A 23,506-nucleotide genomic window follows, 5' to 3' on the forward strand; every position below is an offset into this window, starting at 1 on the left:
TGACGGATCGGGCTGAAATTTGGCATGCAGGTAGATGTTATGACGTAGGCATCCGCTAAGAAAGGATTTTGATAAATTCTACCCCCAAAGGGATAAAATAGGGGATGAAAATATTACTTCGTAACGCGAGCGAAGCCGCGGGCAAAAGCTCGTTTTAAATAAGGTAGTTAAAAACTACCAAAGTCTAAGGTAATTTACAAGAGAAAGGTAAATGTAATTTTAAACTATCTTTAATTTCTGAAAATGAGACTTATGCAAATATAGAAATTGTTATCTTAGACGTAATGTATTAACTTTCGCTTCACAGTTGATGACGCCTGTATGCATATTGTCGCTCATATTGGCTCCCAGAGCTATAACTGCAAACTACTATGAGGAAATGTAATATTTTTTTAAGACTACTCATTGGCGTCCCAATTAATAATATGTTTTCCTTGAATTCCACTTACCATAGTTATTGGTCGAAGTGACCCAACTGTTACATTTAACGGTTAACTGCATGCAGTGACGTGCGCCATTATTTAATGCAGTATGCGGCTAAATGCGTGTTACAACGCAGTTTAGGGTTAGAACGTTTGACCCATAAACCGTAGCAGGGTTATGTTCCGAGTTAAATTTACTGCTGCATAAACTGATTTTTATGCGATTATGCTAATAAAGAGATGTGGGGTAAAATTCTACCGGAGCGAAAACGGGTTTTAAAAGTTGTGAAAATATACTGGAGAGTGAAAATGGGTTGTGTTTTATTCGTTGTTAACTATTATGTTGACAAACAAACTGAGTATATCTTGTGATATTTTTAATAAAAACAAACTTCTTATTCGCTTGATGTGTTGATACGTTCATGTACGTTTAAAAAAAATATTTTACACAAGTTTCAGCTTAATTAGGACATGGTGGAACTCTTTAAGAAATCAAATCATTTTTTTTTAAATTTAAAATGGGTTCCTTACAGAGTACTTTTTGAATGTTAATACAACTACCATCACTTCACAAGGTGTTTCGTTATGGAGAAGAAGAAGAAACAAACAGAAAACTATTTCATCGTATAAATAACTGTTCGTTATACTCGTACAATTGATTGTATCTATTTTTTATAAGCAGGGATGATGTGTGTCGCTTAGTACGAAACAATATAATATACAAGACGTTGTAATTTAGTTCTCAGAAGTATTATCGCATCTCTGGCCGAACTCGACTAAACTATGTCTCTTTTGTAGGTTACTAATCTGAACCAAGACATGGATAAAACCGCTCTATATGGAATTGACTCAGATGTCCAAATGCTTGAACAATACTAGCTACTGATTGGTTACTTGAGAAAATCAATCTTATTTAAAGAAAGCATGATTCCTCACAAATATAACATTTTTAGAGTTCCGTAACCAAAGGGTAAAAACTTAAATCGTAAACTAAGCCTCCGTTGTATATTCATCAGTCCATCTATCCGTCTGTCACAACTTACAAGTCTCTATCTCTTGAAGCGTAATAACTAGATAGACACTTGAGACACTTGAACCCTTCTTATGCAAGTTTGACTCGCACTTGGTCAAATACCACTTCTAGACCACTACATGAGTAATCCTTACTAATATTATAAATCCGAAAGTAACTCTGTCTGTCTGTCTGTCTGGTTGTCTCTTCTTCACGCCTAAACCACTGAACCGATTTTAATGAAATTTTGTACAAAAATAGTCTGAGACCCGAGAAAGGACATAAGATAGTTTTTATCCCGGAAATCCCACGGGAACTAGGGATGACGATCTAAGATCGATTCTCCGATTAATCGATCTTAGATCGTCATCCCTCATCCGTCATTCCATCATCGATCTTTTGGACCAACGAAATCGATTATTTTAATCGATATTAGTAAGGATTTAATCGTAAACTATGCATTTGATCAAGTGATGATCTTTAGCAAAGTTGTTGTCCATGAGCCCACGAAGGTTCCAGAGTTGGTACGACCAATTTTCGATAGATGGCGCCACTGTCGTTCCAATGAAGGTACGAATTTTCAGTTTTATGTATGTTAGTATGTCATATTTTTATTTTAAACGCGGGCGAAGGCGCAGGCAAAAACTAGTAATATTATAAATATACTTTACAAAAGAAATATGTAAACATCTTCCAAAAAATAAAATTCACTTATTAGCAGTACAAGTATGAATGTAACTCTATAATATCCATCATTAGCACGGCTTTCAATGTTTTCTTGTTCAACCAAACTGGGTCCCAACTGCTTATTAACAGGTCTTATAACGGAAAATTAAGCATTCGTAGGTAGGTAGTGGCAAAAATGTCGTCCATGAGACCCCAACGGCTGCTAATGAGGCCGGATTTCTGGCAAGTTATTTAGGCCTAACCGGGATTCTCACTTAATATTTTACGTGATACGTCGTCATATTCGAATGGCTGATAATGATTTTGGAATTCTATCTGAATTCTATCGAAATTTCATTAATAAGTCCCTTTCTTACAGTCTTATGCCTAGTCGCATCATCATCATCATCATGTAATGTAATGTTATTTATAAGAATAAAACTAATATTTGTACACCGGATCAACCGGTAGAGTATGCCGAACGCAATTACTATGTATGAACTACTTTATAAACGCATGCTTTTACAAATAAATAAATTCATTCATTCATCATCATCATCTACCTACTGCTGGAAACGAGTCTCCTCTCAGAATGAGAAGGATCAGGCCCTGTGGCCTAATCCTTATTTATGGACTATTCCAGCGCGCTGACTAAGTGTGTATTGGTACACTACACTTCACATTCACGTATAATATGTAAACTCTTGGAACTAAATTAACAAAGTTCCAAATATATTATTATACCTACGGGAACGTGTATAGGTAATAGCGCTTTTTGTTGCATTATTAAAACCTACTTATTCAACTTGCCCTGTTTCCCTCTAAGTACTTTGAAAACATCTAAAGTACCTAAGCTAATCAATCTAACTACCTAATTATAAGTTACTATTTACGCAACACACCCCTACACCAACGCCTACACACTACACTCAATATCTCAAGTCATGAACTTGATCTACAACATTAACGGTTTGACATTTAAATACCAAATCTCAACACTTATCAGTGATCAAACAAGTTATGCAGCCATACAAATTAGATACATTACATACAATTACAAGGAAGATCCCGATACGCCTTCGAGTATTAACACACAATGTAATACCACATGTTTGACGTATACTTGCGAACATTGTTGCTCCTCGTCGACGTAATAATTAAATAGACTCCCAATTAAATTCAGTAAATTAATTGTTCGTATATAAATAAATTTATTTATTTAAAGCGCCGCATGTTTGCTTCATTTGCCTCATATAATTCTATTTGTGTTATATATTTCCATTTGTGATCTGTTAACGACTCTTAATTATTTGCAATAAAACACAATTGTTAATATGCATGCATTCATGCATATATGTATGATTCTACGATTTCTATGTTATTTTTTATGACTATGGCTGTATATTGATGTTAATAACGAAACACGTTCTGTCAAACAGCGTTAAGTAGGTATTCAATTTTTAAATTTGTTTGTCAATTAAAATACTTCTCTCATTATCCGTTACACCGGCTACAGACTCACGCCGAGAAACCCCGAGAACACCCGAGAAGCGTGAATATGATAGCTTTCTTGCCTTTTCGTTCTCGCGCTTGCCTGTTCTCCGATCGGTGTCGGTATTTTGTCCGCTTCAAACGGTTTCTCGGACGAGGTATAGGTAAAAAATGTAGATGCCTTCTCAGTTCTCGCGCAATTTATTGGCGAGATTTCTCGCATAAGTCTGTAGCCGGCTTTAGGAGACTATTCAGTTACTAAGTCTACGTTGCAACTAAATACAACCCGTCGGACTTGTACGGCTAGACTTACACGGTCAGTGCCTCTGTGATTGTCGTTTTTGTAGATGTTAATCTCTATGTGACGACTACATACATCAGATATTTTTTGCTTTAAGTTTATTACCTTCTTACTGACTACTGTATTTATACTTCGCACATTATTACTTTGTATTCGATTGCAATATTAATATCACTGAAGTATAGTGAATGTAATATTGCAACATAAACTATCAATAACTATAACAACTACTATAGAATTATCTTTCAATAGAACTACAGAATAACTTCTAATCCTAATTAGTGAATCAACTTATAAATAAATGTGTTTTAAAAAACAATTATTTGCGCTAAAATTTAAATAATATATTTATGCAGATAAATAAATATTTGTAATTATAATATTTTCAAGCTCCGCTCTAATTTCTTTTATCAATAATTCAAATTCAAATTCAAATCTCATTTATTCAAAATTGATTCATATAGAATACTTTTTGAAAGTCAACAAACTACCACCGCTTCGGAAGGTATTTCGCTATGGAGAAGAAGAATAGAATAGAACCACGTTAACAGTGCCATTTACTTTGAGATACTTAATATTAAATATCTAATGTTTGTTTACTCAGTTGTAGTTGAAATTGATTAGCGTTAGGTGAAAAGTGATATTTAAAAATATTCATATTAAGCACACAAATGTATTAGCAGCAAAGACTAATAATATTTACATATATTTAAGCATACAATTATAAAATCAGCAAAGATCGAATAATTTGACTAACAAGATACACTCCCTGGACAATATCAGCGTATGTTGTAGATTGCATGATTAAAGTTACCCCTACAAGTTTGGTGACAAAGGCTCTGCTCGTATCAGCATAACTTTAGGCAAATTGGATTCGTAGTTTGCGATTCTACCTAGTTCAAGTCAGCTATTTGGTGTTGTTAGGTTAGTTTTACTTTGTATGCAAGTTTGCGACACGCGTCTTTCAAGAATTATATTTGATAAACTTCTCGACATATTGACATATTAATACGGGGTAATTAATTTCCATGAATAACTGCAATATTTTTTACGATCTTCGTAGCATGGGTTTTTGAATGAAATTGGACGACCCTTGGAGAATACTTCATCGGTGCTGCAATACGGTTAGAGGGAGGAAGGTATCTCAGCGGTCACCTTGTGTTGAATACTTCCAAACTATTTCCAAATTAATATAATCTTATATATAAAATTCTCGTGTCACAATGTTAGTTACCATATTCCTCCGAAACGGATTGACCGATTTTCACCAAATTTTATATGCATTTTCAGTAGGTCTGAGAATCGGCTACTATCTATTTTTCATACCGCTAAGTGATAAGGGTTGTTCACCCTTAACATTTTTTTTATTTATATGGCAACACGTTTGCCGGGTCAGCTAGTGTTGCTATAAGTGAGCAGATGATCATGATTCGCTCTGCATATTTCTTTAAACTAGTGTTCACACACTTCGCAGAGTAGCTTAATATGTTCATAGAATCCTAATTTCCAAAATATTTATTTAACTTCCACGGATCTTTCTTTGAAAGTTAAATAATTTTAATTTGTGGAGATAGAGACATAAGTTATTAATTTTATATAGGTATTACATTATTTAACGGATATTCCAATTATTAAAATTTCTCCATGAATGACGCAGGTTTAAAATATGAAATTCTGAGTAAGGTGGGAGGAGGGTCGACCCACATTCTCGCAGGTAATTGAGTTTTCCGCTAAAGTGACAAATAAACCCTAAAGTGACGTGGAAAAATTATATTTTCGTGTAGTAATCCAATAGAACAAGGAAAATAGTTTGTACAGGTCTCCTGTGTTTTGTTTTGAGGGTGTGTTAGAGGATTTATCCGTGGCATTCGAACTTAGTTCGCAAAGGTAGCAGATCATATGGCCAACCTCAGGTAAGAATCGAATGTTATTTATCTAATGTTAAATGTCTATGGACGGCAGTATCCACTGACTTCAGTATCAGCTCATTGGTCCTTCTATATTATAAAACATAAAATAATTTGCTTTAGTCGTAGGTTTAAGGCGATTGATTTACGAAAGTATTGCAAAAGGCATTGGCAACATACAATTTCTTAATTTTTTTTTCTTTTAAACAGTTTTACATACCACAAATAATATTCGTAGTATTTATAGTATAGTTTTTTTAAGAATATCGTACAACAATTTCAAGTAACGTTTAACACCTCAGCATTAAACCTATCCATTCCTTATCAAACACAGTCCACACTCCACATACGGAAAGTGGCTGCACGCATTCAGAGCATTGTATGCGTGTCTTCCCTATATGGGCTTGCTTGCGTGGGCCCGACATGACGTGTGTTGACAATAATTTGAGTTTGATTGATCGTGGTTAACTAAATATATTTAACCTTTTATAGCAAGTACGTCAGTGGTTAATATTTAACGTTGTATGGTAGGTATATAAGTATAATTATCCAATGTTATGTTTACCAAAGATATAATAGTTTCTTCACACTAGACATTGTCAAAGTGGGATCTGTGGTAGGTAAGAATTGGGTAGATCGGTTTTATTAATAACTTAGGATTGATCTTCCATAAACGATTAAATAGGTGCTTCAATATTTCTTATCGAAAAAAGCAAGCTCTATGAAAATAAGTGAAAATATTTTTGTAGAGCTTGTTTCAAAATGAGCTGATTTTCAAACAAACTTTTAACCACCTTTGGGTGTTCAGTAGAGGTCGCGTTCCGATCCGGTAGTAGTTTAAGAAAATATTGTAACTGACAATTTGTAAGTGCCGCCGTTGGCCTATACAAAATAAATATATTTCATTTCATTTCATTTCATTTCATTTCATTTCATTTCATTTCATTTCATTTCATTTCATTTCATTTCATTTCATTTCATTTCATTTCATTTCATTTCATTTCATTTCATTTCATTTCATTTCATTTCATTTCATTTCATTTCATTTCATTTCATTTCATTTCATTTCATTTCATTTCATTTCATTTCATTTCATTTCATTTCATTTCATTTCATTTCATTTCATTTCATTTCATTTCATTTCATTTCATTTCATTTCATTTCATTTCATTTCATTTCATTTCATTTCATTTCATTTCATTTCATTTCATTTCATTTCATTTCATTTCATTTCATTTCATTTCATTTCATTTCATTTCATTTCATTTCATTTCATTTCATTTCATTTCATTTCATTTCATTTCATTTCATTTCATTTCATTTCATTTCATTTCATTTCATTTCATTTCATTTCATTTCATTTCATTTCATTTCATTTCATTTCATTTCATTTCATTTCATTTCATTTCATTTCATTTCATTTCATTTCATTTCATTTCATTTCATTTCATTTCATTTCATTTCATTTCATTTCATTTCATTTCATTTCATTTCATTTCATTTCATTTCATTTCATTTCATTTGGGATGAAATATCAAACAATCCTTCTTTACTTGGTACCTACGAAATAAAAGGAACCTATTATCCAAATTTCACATTACTATTTTCAGACTCCACGCGAATGAATCAGTCCATCAGTCAGAACAAGTCTATTTACAAGCTCATATGTATTATAATTATAGATGTTATTAAAGTCAATGTTTGTCTTCAAATAAAAACAGTTCACTAACCAACATGAGGACCAATGCGTATTACAACCGCGTCAACTCGTCCACATGCCCGTGTTCCGATAACAGCGATAATGGCGTAAACAATATGGAAATAGATCAATTTGACCGATCCGGCGACTGATAGCGAACGTTGGCACGCGAGCTTGGAGTAATGTCGTGTTGGAAGAACTTAGCATTTGAATTACTTACTTTAAGTAAGACTTCATTATGATTCTATAGTTGTCACTACCGTCGCATTTAGGCGGTGTTATTAATAATCTATCTATCCAATGTTTTGAATTTGGTATTCAAGAATGATGTTTGACAATTTGTTCATAGATACTATAAATTATCAGGATTAGAATTTTGGTAGTCAAAATTTGTATGCATTTAATAGATTTGATATTAATAACCAACGTAATTCGATTATTCGACCCCGCGTCACCATATAGGACAGAGCGGTTACCATACCGATCTCACATGCAGGGGGTTCCGGGTTCAATCCCCGGGTCCATATTATCTAAGTGATCAACTTAGATTTCTGTTTGTTTATAATTTTTGATTATATGTACATTTTGTAAATAAGTTTTTATTAATATAAAGTTTAAATTATTTTCGTTTAATTATCGATTATTTTTTGATAAAGTTTATGTAATTAGTATTTTGACAAATATAGATCAGCTTGTCAATTGATTATCTCCCATAGGATATTTGAGTGTGCAAAAGAAATCAAAACCAGATCGATGCCAGGCAAAATACGACAGGAACAAAAACTGCTCCCCTATACAGATTGAAGAGCCTTTCAGTCGATAGAACGTGCAAATTGACGTGCTCTCCATAGCTGGTCTATTTAGATTTTGGGCGAACAAGGAATTCGTTACCGCTTCAAAACGGAATAGTTCCCCGGGAGAGCAGAATATTGGAATTCTGGGTACCGATGTATGAATAATGAAGCGTAGTACGATAAGGGTTGTTGTAGAATATCGGAAATGTTTATTTTATTAGATACTAGACTACACTTTTTTACTATATTTAATACCCTTAAGGGTAATCATCATGTCTATCAAAGTGAGAAGTTCTTATATAGGCAAGTTTCAGAGGTCCTCATATAAAGAATATAATTATTTTTCCTTTTTTTTTCTTTTATCGCTATCCGTATTCTCTACCCGAAAACTTTCCTGAGAGACTCTTACGAATAGTGCATTCAAACTTATTATATATTAAACTTTTCACACGGCTCTTCGGTTGTAATTCCTCTATTACATGTTTCTTAATCGTGACTTCTTAGCTTTTCTGAGAAAGGTTCCTAGATAAAAGATCTCAAAGGTATATAAATTTACTTATCCGTACTAGTCCAGGTTAGTAATCTAAGACCTAACCTTTCTTATTTTGAAGAGATCCGTGCCCTACATCATATCAGTAATATTGTCGATGAAAATAATTACTATTTGATATGATTTAATATAATCATATTCTGACCCTGCAAAGCATACAGAATCCCATCCCCAAACAGACACATTACCATACCAAATCTTTATCATTATACAAATAATTCATAAAAATAATCTGTGGCGTTGAATGTGCCGGTGAATCAAGCCTACTAACTTATTCGATTAACGCGACATCACGCTTATCTGATAGTGGGGTATGACGTCACATGATGAGATACGTCACCGTTCAATGGAGTGGCGAGCAATGTACTTGACCATGCCGTGTTAGGTAATGTTCGCACTAATCTGTATCGGTTGAGTTATAAACATAACAGTTTATGTAGTAGATTGCGATGTAGTTTCGTTTTTTCTTTTAAAACTGAGGTAGATTGAAAATATAGTCGTCGTATATAGACACGGGTTTTTTTTTTAAAACATGATAGGTACATTCACACATAATAAAATATAATAAATGTCCACAGATTAACTCTTTTCTGCCCCACTGCTGGGCACGTGTTTCTTTTTAATCCTACCTACAGTTAATAACTACTTTAATTTCTACAGAAGTTGTTTAAGTACGACAAATGTTTTGAGTTATAAAATCACATTAATATTCCTACAATAGTAAGAAGGACGAAAGAAATATAATTTACTCTGGAAAATTTGCTACACACAGTACTTACAACTAGATTTTTTTTAACATAATAGGTAGCAGATGAGCATGCATTCTACCTGATGGTAAGTGTCTACTGCCACCCATGGACATCTGTAATCACCCCAGATAAGATTAGATATTCCTTCTCAGGTCGGCCACAGATGCGCCGCTATCCCTGAAGATTAAGCTGGAACGCCTAGGAAAAGTATGTCTCCCTTACCTTCAAACCAGAACACAGCAGCGCTTAACACTACTATTGTTAGGCAGAAATAAGCGTGGCGAGGGTGCTGCCGGAGTCGAACGACAAATACACCTTTCTTTTTGTAAAAGAAGCGGTTAGAAATTTTTTCAACCGCTGTTATTTCGCCAAATACTTGTAAAACGAAGTATCTTTGATTAAACGTCTGTTACCCGATATAAAACAGTACATCTTTTTGAATTAAGTATGCATGCATAAGCTGCACTTTTCATCATATTTACTTTATACGCGAATATATTATGCATGATTTTCTTTATGTTGAAAGAAAGCAGTGTACTTGATTTATCTTGCATTTTTAATCTCCATTGTCTGGAATCTGTCTGAATACACCTACCGCACCTACGTTGCCACCTCATAGTCCCGAACGTGGGAATTCACTCTGGGCGCTAACATTGCCCCAGCAAGTCACTTAGGATAGTTAGTTATAATTTAGGTTAGATTTAATCCAAAACATGTAATATTCTGTTTTGATTAAATACATATATATAAGTAATTCGGTCTTTCTGTATCCTGGCTGCTGCATCCCGACGCAATACATAACTTGAACCATGATATTAATGTTTGATTTTTGAAATAAATTATTTGATACTAAAAGTCCAAAGGGAAGAATATAATATTTCATCCCTTAATATTAGTGCAAACTTGGTTCCCAAAAACATTGAGGAAATGATTTATTATGATTTGGATTTTAGGTATTAAATACATGTTTTTGTTCCAAATAGTCCTAAATATTTAAAGTAGCTTCATTTATGGTGGTCTGCATGAATAAATTTTAAATTAAATAATATATTCGTATTTGTGTCTGTCCATAGCACACACGTCGCACACAATCTTGTGTGGATATTTCTATAAGCGTAGAACCCTATAATATTTTTATATCCGTACTTACAAACTAAGTGAAATAAACGTTCCGTAAGATGTAAGAAAGTGATAAAATAACACTATATCCCACCAACATAAGGTAAACGTAGTGACACGCGCGATTCTGTAAGAAAATATTTATAATAAGAATAAGAGGCTTATGAAAAGGCTGACTTTCTCGAATATCAGCAGTTTAAGCGCGTTCTCGCGTTTTGTCCGTAAAATATACGGCGGAGAGAGTGCTACAATTCTGCGAGTGGACCTTTATGTCCCGCAGTTTTGTATCTACTACTCCTATCATAAAGGGAAATGACACGGTTTTATCTTTATCCTTTTTATATACTTTGCGATTTATATTTATGAACATTCAAGGCGGTAAACCTATGATTCGGCTGCGGTGGCGCCGTCACACATACTTACATACGTAACTCAGGTTATACTAGTGTGTTTTAATTTGAAGTGTGTAAGTATACAATTTGAGTATATTATGCTAATTAATCTTATCTTTCTAATACGCACATAACTTTGAAAAATCAGAGCTGCGTGCATAGGATTTGAACCTTGGACCCCTCGTTCGAGAGCCTGAGTTTCTAAACCTGATTTATGCTACCTCTGATTTCTAATAACGTTATTCTAAATTCGATATAGCGGAAGCCTTAAGATGATGGTTATGTTTATAGCACTCTGTGACCTAAACCCGCATTTTAGCCACGCATTTCTGTGTCCAAAGTAGCCGATTTTTACACCGTACGAATATTAATACACTACCCTCACAGTTGAAAAAAATAAACATAGCTACGAACGTTTCATACTTTTAAATGCCATTTAAAAATTAAAAGTGAGTAATGAGTATTTTGTTTAAAGCTATAATTATTTTAATATTTTATTTTGGACGTATTTATAAATGTTTTTGCCATTGTGTACATACTAAGCAATAGCATCACTATAAGACTAACTATTGGGCTTTATCGAATTTTATTGTTTGTTTTGACTGTGTTTGTTTTATTTTCGCTACACACCATAGTAGGAGATATTTAAATTAGGAATCGTTATCAAAATTAGCCATAATACTACTCCAGTAGAATCTCGACTAAGCGACCTATTTGTTGTCGTATTTGTGGCATTCGGATTATCGAAAATTTGGATAATTGAGTTTATGAAGAAAAGCTATTTAAACCGATTTAGGAAGGTGATGTTTTTCGACTATATGTTTGTTACGTATGTATTTTTCATTCTTAGGCAAACTCAAACGACTTCATTAATTTTGATACATGATGTGTCGCTGAATTCGTCTAAATTGTGGCAATAACATAGGTTATATTTTTAGCAATCGGGTTTTTGTTTTTTATAGTAACTATTTTGTTGCGATTTGGCGACTTTCCGGAATTTAAATGCACAAGTCACACAAAATGTGGCTGATCTGTAAGGGTTATTACAAAGTTACTTGTTCACGTTTCACAATCCGAACAATCGCGAATATTTATAACTAAGGTCCGGATAATCGATTTTCTACTGTATCACTAGTATTAGTTATGTATTAGTACATTATGTGATTGCTTATCATATGTTTCTTTAATACGCCTGTATGTAGCCTAAATGGCTTGATAGATTTCGACGTATGTGTGGTGTTAGATTTGTCTTTATCACAAGTGCAGAATAATTACTAAATTTTCTAAATTTCAATGGGTTTGGTTGTGTTACATTTTTATTGCTTTTTTAGTTCATAATTTTTAGTTTCAATCATTTATAAGTTTCAAAATAATTATCATATTTTTTCATATTTCTTCACAAGTATAAGCGGGTTTATGTCACACGAGCTATAAAATAGTATACGATACTTGTGACAAAAGTAGCCTATTATCTGCACGGCGTTTAGCACCCTCGCTGCGCTCGGGTGCTAACTTCACGCCGTGCAAAAATAGGCTACTTTGGCCACGCGTATCGTAATGTACTATTTATGCATCCTCATGGTATGAGTATCGAACGAAAGGGTATCACTAAATTAATGTTACTAATTTAATTTCATATTTCGTGTGTTTTTTTTTTATTTCTTAGGTTTACCATAGAGCGAATATCAGTTTCATGTGGGATTAATTACCATATTTTATTTATCAGTATTGCGTTACGTAATTTTGTTCCCACGTTATTTTGATACAACTGTATGAAGTCGGCTATGACAGCATACATTCAGCCTAATTCAGATGGAAAGACAGAAAGCTGTATAAACTTGACAACTCGAACTCAAATTTACCCGGCCAAGTGGACTTTATATAATGTCGTAGTATGTACTGTGCATCCTAATATGGAAAACGGCCCAAAGCTCTACAGTCTACTCGTTCAGTAATCTCACCATACAATAATTATTATTGTTTTTCATGTTGGATGACCACTTTTTCATGTTGGTTTGATGTACGAATCACTCACACGACACCTTGTCACACTGACGGTTCCCTATTCGATTCCCGGTCAAACTGATACCTGAATTTGGATTCCTATTTTCTAGTTGGGATTATTTAAATATGAAACATTATTATTAAGTACGTACTCCCGTATATAAAGTGTAAAAATGCATCTAGAGATAATAATCGAAATAGAAATCGGAGGCAATTTTTTTAACGAAAATAAAACAATGGCGCAAAATTTGTCCACTTTGCCCACAGTATCTTAGAATTAATAAAAGTACAAAGAAAGAGAATAAAATATACGGCTAATCCACCACGGCATTAATTTAACGATCCCTGTAATTATTCTCTTGCAGGTGAGATGAGAGTTGGGTCTTTGAATAAGGGTAGCAATTTTATTCAATGTAAGCTGCTGTTTTAAAATGCATGTAAGGGTAGTACAGGGGCGGATTTGGAGGTTTGGAGGCCATGGGTCAACAAAGGAGCGGAGGCCCCTAATTATTTGCTGAATATGAAATTGTTGTCCTTAATGTTGTTTAAAATATTATGATGAACAAATAAAATTATTTCTACGAAATAATTAGTCAAGTTAATTAATTAATTAATAAGTTTAATTTTGTTATTATTTATATTTTAATTTAAAATTGTAGTTTATGTTTAGGTAATTTAATTATTTGTATATAGTTTAATTTATTTTCATTAGCATTTAATTTCATGTTTTAAATATATAAAAAAGTAAGTAAGTATATCTAAAATTAGTCAAGTGCAAGTATCGCGAAAATGAAAAAAAAAAACACTGTTTAGAAAAAAAACATAAAAGTTGCTAACCAGTCAAAATTTGGATATTTTTTATGTCTATTGTGGGAGACCCCCTCTTATAGAGGCCCTTGGGCGGTTGCTCCGCCTATCCCCCGTACGTACGTACTATCCCCCAGCCCAGGACCGCATTTGAGGAAGACCCCAAATGGACCCTATATAAAGATGTGTGTGGGACAGACCCCAAATCCGGCCCTGGAGTCGCATGTCCGCAAATCCTAAGCGACCGTAGCTTCTCCTTAAAGATAGTATGCAAATTGTCTCGTAAATTTAGATTCATAGTTTTCTTTGTGACGTTCGTCTGTGTCGTCTTGTGCTAGCTGAGAACTTTGTCTTGGCTTTAAATATACGTTTAAGCTATGTTCTATTTAGCTCAAGACTGCATTTAATTGTGTTTAAGCATTATTGTGTCGGATCTGTATAGATGTAAGAACAATTTCTTTTCAATTTGAAGGATAGAAAAAAAGTAGTGATAGCCAGTAAGAAATTCGGCCTTTTGATCGAAGGGCCCAAGACTCAAATCCCAGGCACGCACTTCTGATTTTATAAAGTTATGTGTAAGTACAAATTATCACTTGATTAAACAGTGGAGGAAAACATCATGAGGAAACCTGCATATCTGAGAAATCTTAAAAAAAGTTTTCAAAGGTATGTGAAGTCTATCAATTCGCACTCGACCAGCGCGGTTGACTATGCCCTAATCCTTCTCATTCTAAGAGGAGACCCGTGCTCAACAGTGGGCCAGTAATGCAACCCATTACCATTTGATGACGGTATGGAGAGACAGTAACAAGAGGAATTCCTTCTATTCGATTTAACAATAACTACAAAATTATATTTTAGCATTATTACAGCTTCACCATATCTTTTCAACAATAATTACATTTCACTCTAATTTTATTTATTTAATACCACGTAATGAATAGAAAAATCCATCATCAAAATCAAATTATTTCCGCGCGGACTCCAAAAATGTTCAGATGAGTAAAGTTTAATTCGGATACATTTCCATGAGCCAGCGAAATCCGCTTAACTGTAAAACGCTGAGGAATCATTGGAAAAATGATAAATGAAAAAACCGAGTTAACTCTATAAGCCAAAAATGGAAGAGGTATTTTTTTGAATTAAAATTTTACTGCAGGTACGCCACCGAGTATATAATTAAACGGGTTAAGTAAATATGCGGATACGTGCGAATAGGTGGTATAGATATGTATAGAATAGAATAGAAGGATATGTATAGATATAGATGTAGGAGCACTAAAAATACCTATATAATTATGTTAAATAGGACCAACAACGCATCTCTTATATGCGTATCTCACCGGCCTACCATGCGAAAATTTTAATTTAGGTCATTATTTGTTATGTTTGTAAGTGCCCATGGTATCCATTTTTAAGTCCTTATTGTAAAGGCATAACCTATCCTTATACTTATTAAAATATTGTAACAAATATCTTCAATCACAAGAGACACTAACACTTGTACAAAATTTACTTATAATCCCACTAACGAAGTCTACTACTACTACTACTATTTACTAGTATAACAAATTTTCATTAGATTCGTGTCCTATCAAAGACTGCTCACAAGTGCATTGCTATGTCAGTCAGATTTCCTTATCTTCAGCATTTTTATAACCAAATATATTTATGTAATTAAAATTAACGTTAACATAAACAAAACTTAAAACCTATTAAGAGACAAAAGAAACAAAATAGAAATATAAACTACTCGCTCCCGCTAAAGTAGTATCATTTAGAGATAAACAAGCAGACAGTTATTCAGTGTGCACCGGCCGTACAGAACTCAGATTAAATGGAAATTGAACAGCTCTACGGCAGTTGGTCTTCAACTTTCGCTCAACTGCTCAAACAATCGTTTGGAACGTTTAATTTGGAATAATAGAATGCAGTCTCGAATAAGAATTTGTATGAAGTAGAGTTGATAGTGTTTTTTCACGTTGACATTCAACAATAGTTAAGTATCTTTTTCAATGAAATTGTTCGTTAACTCTTCAGCATTTTTATAACCAAGTATAACTAAATAACTGATATGTACGTAATTATAAACGAATTCTAAAACCAAATAAGAGCTAAAACAAACAATACAGATATTAAAACTTCTTGCTAAAGTAGTATATATTTTATTATTATATAAGAGTAGCAGACTAGCATGCAAGCTATCTGATGATAAGTAACAGCCCATAGAGATCTGTATTCAACGCCAGATAATATTAGATTCCTACATGACGTCGACCAGAGATTACCGCCACAGGACTAAGTTAGAACGCCACACTGCTATGATCGGCTTTGATGGGTGTAGTATGTTTCCCTTACCACACCCATCAAAGAACATACCAGCACTTAACACTGATGTTATTAGACAGAATAAATATAGTTTAAAAAAGTAAAAAAACGTGTTTTTATGATAAAATCAACTAAAAAGTAAAAAAAATAATTTTCAATGTAGAAATCAATTAATCAATCAATCAATAAGGTAGATAGTATAATTGTGGAAAAAGTGTGTGGCGCTTTTGGAAAACTGATAAATGGAGCACCCCGGGAGGTTTTTGACAATTCTTCAAAATTTTGAATTAAACTGAACGTTCAAAGCGGATAGAAATCGGGTTCAAAGATTCTGTTACATAGTTACATACATACATACATACAACTCGAGCTAATAAAAGCTTGTTAAAAGGCGTGCACTCGCATTCAACCATCTTGTTTGTTTCCTTCCGATATCGATAAATTTACAAATTATGAAAGTTCGTCACTAGTTTCATCGGAACCGCGTAAAACGATAACTGTTCACGAGAGTTCAGTTTTAAACTCAAGTTATAAACTTCAGGAGCGTTTTAAGGTTGAAAGTTTTAATTGAACTTTAACAAAGGGATGTAATATTTGGATAGTAATATTTGGATCATGGATAGTTTGGGGGATATGATCCTAAAACAGAATAATACGAAGCTCATTTAAAGTTTCATCATCATCAGCAACAACACAACAACGTTGGGACGGTGATGGGATAATGATGACGGGTCTACTTTCAAAATGAAAAGGATTAGGGAATAGCCGCGCGGGCCATGTACGGATTGGTAAATTTCACATACCCTAAGGAGCTTTTTTATGCTACGGTATGGTATACACGTTTCCTTACGATGTATTTATTCACCGTTAAAGCAAGTGATAATTAACTTTGAAAAAGACAGGTGTGACTCTGGGATTATCCCGCGGACTCTTGGCATCAACGGCTGAGTTTAAACAATTAGTTCATCATTGCGTACATTATATAATATCGAGTATTAACCAAAATACATCACGTTCATGTACTTTAATGAAGACTTTAATGAAGCAAATTACAAGATTTTGTACAAACATTTATTGAATGTTTAGAAAAAAGAGTAAGTCAACCTTATGGTGACACTCTTCAAACCAAAACGTAGCAGTGGTCATACTGGAGTTATAGGACAGATACATGTGACGGTGGGCACCCATCCGAAGCGCAATGTTGCGTTACTTTGTTTCCTCCACGACACGATCTTTTGCTTGTGACGCATTACCTAGCCTTATCAGTGCAAATCTTGCCGAATTAATGCACACTACACGTGTTAATAAGTAAAATAATGTAACCGACAGACCGTATCGTTATTTGTAATAAAGCACCTTAGTTTTTCAAAAGATTTGTATAATAAACATCCACTAACATCTAACATTAGAGTCAAAATCATTACTTACTTAGTATCCATAATAAATTGTTGCGTTACTTCTTAAAAATCTTGAAATATAAAATTAATGTAGGCATTGGTCAAATTACTAAGAAGTTTTATTATTATAAAGTACAATGTTTGATACTGTTAATATAAACCAACATAGTTTTGCGCCGAAAAAGAAATTCACAAAATTTTCGCCCCACGTGGCGAGTTATTAATAAACTTCAATTCACATTCTCCCGATCACAACTAACACTAAGGCTGACTACCCACTGCCTACAATTGCGATAGCCAATGGTAGCTTCAGCGGTTAAGTGGTTAAAACGACAGTCAAGAGTTTCCCAACGAATATTTGCATGGATATACATATATATAGAGAGGTGAGGCAATCGATGTTTGGCAGATTTTTCGAATAAAATGAAACATGTACCTATCGCTCGTCTGTTGCTCAACCAACAAATTGGACGTAATCCAACTTGAGTTTTCTGATAGATTATTCGAATAAAATCAAATTTGCATCGCTCGTCGGTTGCATGTCATCGGTGGCATTGGGCTTTTGGTACTTTGTATATTTTTTGAAATGAAATCATACCTGTTCCTTTCGTCAGTCGCATAAACAACCAAATTATCGCGCGAGCTGCAACGGCTTAAGCCGTAACTTTTCAAAACCTTAAGCTTAAGATAGTAGCTTACAAAGGGCTGATGATCATGCGATGGTCCTGTTGCATGTACTTTATTTATCTATTTGTATCTATGTCTGATTGGCAAAAGTTGCTTAAGATAATTACTAACAGTTCTAAATCGCTAAAGCTATTAGCTTCTTAAGCGATAGTCGCCAATGGGCAGCCAGCCTAAAGTTTAATTAAGAAATCAAACTTCATATCGGCGGGTATAAAAATAAATGGGAGTTGCTTTAGCGCGCGATGTTATTGGACGAAAACATTTTTATAGCTCCTTTTTTAAGATGAACTTAAATTGGGAACTGGTCTGTACCATCCATGAGCCTTTGAAAGTCCACTGCTGGATATAGGAAGGTGGTAGAACTTTTTGTTTCGACTCTGGCGGCACCACCAACAAAGCTATTTGCAGGGTATGGTGTGCGGGGTGTTCCGAGGCGTTCCAGCTTAGTCTTCGGGTAGGAATATCTAGTACTACTGCGGCAGAAGCGACTTACCGTCAGGTGGATTGCATGATCGTCTACTACTCTACTCTCTTTACCCAGATATGTTCTCCATTCGAGAGCCTTCCTACCCCATCAGTTACCTGTCCTACGAGTAACCTCTACCATTTTCATGTAACGTATCGCGTAACCAAGCGAATATTCAACAGTTACCTGCAATAAACCAAAGCTTACCGCAAGCTCACGTGTTCAAAATACTTGTCGGTGTTTTGGCAAACCAATTTTAGTTTCCACGACGCTTATATAATAACATGAAACCAAATTATAGACGAGAATACCGATCTATATATTATCTACACATAAATTGTTTAATTTCTTATAACCACATCATCAGGCGGACTGCATACTCGCTTCTCCAATTTCATAAAAATCTAAGAAACGCTCACAATGTTTTATTACGTCAGAATTGTCATCTCCCACCTTTAATTGTAACTGGAAATATAATATTTCTACTCCGCACGACAATTACTCTGGCATTTCCGGAGCAAAATGAAAATACCTGAGAAATAGCTGGCTATTATCTATCAAAGTGGAGAGAAAATAGCGCTATTAAATGTAACACGACTCAAAGAAATTTCCTAAAAGAAGTTATTTGAAAAGGCGACAACGTTTGTGAACTAACGATGTAAAAATAAACACCGTTTGCTAAAAAAATCTTCAATAAATTCAACCTTTGCTTTGTAAAGTTTAATTTAAACTAACATGGATAATTGATTACATTTAATTAATACTACATTTTTTGCCTACTATAGTTCGAAATTTGAATCGTAATGTTGGCAAAAATTGACAAATTTTGAATTTTGATTATACAAATTTCACAAAAAATGGTGAAAATTGTTAAGAGGCTAAAAAGTACGTACAACTAAATTTATTTACATCAACGAACGACATTTTATACAAATTGACGTGTCACACTATTCGTAAGCAATCAGTTTTAAGAGTTTTGTCGAATGGACATGAATATGATATTATTTACATATACTTAGAAAATATCTAAATACTCTTTCAAATTGTTCACTTCTTTACGTAAACAATAATATATTCACGTACCTATACCTCATTCTCACACTATGTGTGCATAAAACAATATTTTATTCAAAATAAAACACAGGTAGCCATTGCACGCGTGTGGTGTGGTGACCGCAAAACAACCACAAAGAGTGCTGCCTCATTTAAAACAAACATCAATTATATTCGCGTGAATAAAATCAATTATTCTGTAGGTACATACTGGTTGCAATGACGCTGGATAACTGAAATTGAGATAAATACTTTCCGAATACAAAGCTTGCTCCATGCAGCTTTATTCAATGCATGATAAAACATGACCATCAACATTTTGTTCCTGGTTTGAATTCAGGAATTATATTTATTGAAACGGCAGGTGGTATGATAACAAACGGTACATTACTATTGTTGTAAAATGACGAAGTGGCGAAGTGTTCACCGTACCGGTCTGATGTACCGAGGGTTCCGGATTCGATCCCCGGCAAGACAGATATCTAAATGATGAACTGATTTCTGTTCCAGGTCATGTTCGTGTATTAGTCTAAGAGTGAGAGGATCCATAATTGATGGGAAATGGCCACTGCCATCCATCATCTGTGTCCCACTCTACCATGGATAACACTCGTTCTTCCTGAAGGAAATCACAGTTATCCTAATAATTTTAACATGAAAATACCTGTTTAATTTATATAAATTCAAATAACTGCTATTTTACGAATATACATTTCAATTTTATTTATTCCTTAAATTAATTTCACGTTGAACGATACTCCATTAACTTTTCATTCATTTACAAAAAGCACAAACATTTTCACGTTGGCTATTGCAATATTTATGTACGGAATATAAGTGACCAATGCAAGCATCAAAGGGAATGCTTTTAACGGATCCTTTGTAGTCAAAGAGGCATTATTTAAAGCTTTTTTACAACGTAGTCGATGTTTTTGAATAAACGATACTTTTGGTTACATCACAAAGGAAAAAAAAAGTTTATTGTTTACACTTTATATAGAAATCCCTGTCGATTATTTAATAGACATAAAAGTATAGTCATAATCATCAATCAATTATTAGATACTCCAAGAAACGAAAAGTTTAGGTCATAACTTTTACATGGATATCAGATACTACACGCTTTTAACATATTTTTCACAAGTTTTTGTAGAAATCTCAGTTGTAGGTTTTAGGATGTTTTCTTTTAATTTTAAGAAAATAGGAAAATTACTCATAATGAAAAAATAAATTAAAACAGGAAGGTCTTAGGTTGTTAGAACACTTACCTATGACATACGAGTAGCCATCGAGCGTAAGCACACATTTTCTGGGCGCGCCCGAAGCAGATCTATGTCTGTGGCCTCTGGGCGCGGCGCCCAAGGCTCGCCCTCCGCCAGGGTCGCTATGACACTTATGGACCAGCTCCTTATCGTTCGCCAGGTTGCTATTGCCGTCGACAGAGCCCTGCCTGCTGCCTTCCAGCAACGCTTTCCCGCGCCGCATCATCACATCATACGCTATCTCCGCCAAAATCACAATCCACACCTGTTTCACACACTCCACCACACCACAGAACGTACCCGTGCGTAACTCACAAGATTAATCACTCAAATACTGGTTAGATATGTTTATTTCAACAGCATGTTTTGATATGTAACAGATCGGTGTCATAAACAATGTACGTTTCATAGACGTTTTCATTGGTTCGCTGATGTACGGCTAGTAAATTTCGTATTATTACCATAACAGTGCTACTTTTAGTCTTTACTACATTTTTAAGTTGGACATTGACCGATTTTTATATTCGCCACGGATAAAAATAACGTTTATCTGCTTGCATCCAGATATACGTGGGTACATTAGGTGTAATTAAGATAATATGGTAAGCGCGTGCGATGTGTTAATCGATTGCTTTTGAAATTTTAACAACGTCATAAACAGATTACAGTTACGGCGTGGTATCTACGATTAAGTACCGTATACGAGGGAGTTATTTTACAGAACATTAAGTTGTGGTTATCATAATTTTTATTTAGAAACACTAAATGCCGATTCATGTTGCAAATAATTTATGGCTGTTAGAATGTTAACGAAGTGAATAATGAAACTTTTTAATATGAATGATTACTCTTTCATTTAACATATCTAATTATTGAATATAAACAAAAAAAAAATTCTTCTTTTATTGAAATAATTTCTCAAAATTAGCAGAATTTTCAGCAAGGTAAATATCTGAATTGCAAATACTCGTTTTATGAAGCCAAACACCGTCGTTGGGAGCTCGTATTTGCTAAGTTAGAATTGTTAGACTTTATAACCGAATCAACGTGTTTATTAAATATTATGACCCGACGTGGGTTGCTACTGTTCATTTTATTGTTCGCGTAGTTTTATCTTTGCCTATTCGCATATGTTTTCTGTAATAAAACCGTTTGTTGTTAACTACTTTTTTGTGAGTATTTTTATAATTATGCTTGTTATTTATATAATTACGGACTGATATGATTATGATATTTTAAAACTACGCCGTTTTTATTCATATTTACGTTCGTGTTTAAATTATACAGTATAATTTGGCCGTTTAACAAGCGAACGGTCTACCTTGCTCGATCCTAACTCCCTTATCTAATTAACAGTGGTATAGACAAGACTCTTTGTATTACGGGGAGCTAACGAACTATGTTAACAAACGCCGACCAACGGACCTTTGTTCGTTAATGTAGCGCGAATTTTAGCAGATGTAACCTTCGTGGGTATTAAATTAACTTACTTCACAATCACGCTTACTCGCTACGGGATTGGTGGAACTATTTTTTCCCAAACACGTCGTAATTTACCCAACTTCGGCAACACCGTGTAATGAATGTTTGGCGTAACGCAGGTGGGAACACGGAAATCTATTTTCACGCGACGACTGTTGTTTTTCCGCCATAGTAACGCGTACACGGGGCGCCCATAAACCGTTGCGTCATGGCCCATCGGGGGTGGGGGCGCCCCCCATTTGTAAACAGATTGTGACGTTGTCCGACGGACTATTCCAAATCGCGAACAACAGGTGGTCCCGTTCCCCGATTCCGATGTGGAGATTGTAACAACACTTAGGGTTTGACATGTGATCGTTTTCGAGAAAAAAAATGTGGTTTATTTTTTTTTAGTTTAACATACCCAAGTGAACGGACATGAGTCGGACGGAGGTGCGTTCGTAGCCGCTTAGGGCGGCATGGCGTTACCACACGTCCGGACCGCGTGGAGGCCTGCGCGCGACTGCCAGTGCCGACGAAGCACATGCTCGACCCGCCACAGGTAGCTTCTGATTAGTGCAGACTTCCACTTCCAAATTCTTAGCCCCAGGAGTGTCTTCAATGGTTTTCAAGGACGGCAAGGTTTTTCCTTTAGTCTTGGCCGTCCGTAAACTGTAAAGCGCCGAACAAAAGAAACGTAGCCGCTGTGAATTGAAACTTGTTTGTTGGAGAAAGAACTTGATTGTTACTGCAAATTTGTTTTGTTTTCCTATTTGTTAGAGCTCAGTTTAATTAATTTGTTAACAATGAAAAAGGCACAATTGACGTAAGTGTAATATAGGATAAAATATATAAATATGACTATAGGAGAAGAATTTCAATTGTAAAATCTCGCCTTTCTAAAAAGAATTCTAGAAAGCACGTGAAGGCGTTCTTGCA

General features: G+C 34.5%; 1 protein-coding gene across 4 annotated transcripts in view; it reads right to left on the reverse strand.

The window, feature by feature from the left end:
- Nucleotides 1-23,083, reverse strand: part of Pde1c (Phosphodiesterase 1c) — a 254,027-nt gene extending 230,944 nt beyond the window's left edge. For 2 of the 4 annotated variants that reach the window (XM_073081004.1, XM_073081001.1), the window contains exons 1-2: nucleotides 22,992-23,078; nucleotides 21,113-21,545 (exon numbers count right to left, since the gene is read on the reverse strand). In XM_073081004.1, coding sequence (XP_072937105.1) covers nucleotides 21,113-21,332 — 220 coding nt within the window. In that variant the 5' untranslated portion in view covers nucleotides 21,333-21,545; nucleotides 22,992-23,078. Of the gene's footprint in view, nucleotides 1-21,112; nucleotides 21,795-22,991 lie in introns of those variants that run through there. The other 2 variants (XM_073081003.1, XM_073081002.1) reach the window with 2 other exon arrangements.
- Between the last annotated feature and the right edge of the window lie 423 nt (nucleotides 23,084-23,506).

The sequence above is a fragment of the Epargyreus clarus genome, unplaced genomic scaffold (genome assembly GCF_041222505.1).
Source record: "Epargyreus clarus isolate Ecla_fem2 unplaced genomic scaffold, WU_Ecla_fem_2.2 ptg000015l, whole genome shotgun sequence".
In the NCBI taxonomy this organism is placed as follows: domain Eukaryota; kingdom Metazoa; phylum Arthropoda; class Insecta; order Lepidoptera; family Hesperiidae; genus Epargyreus; species Epargyreus clarus.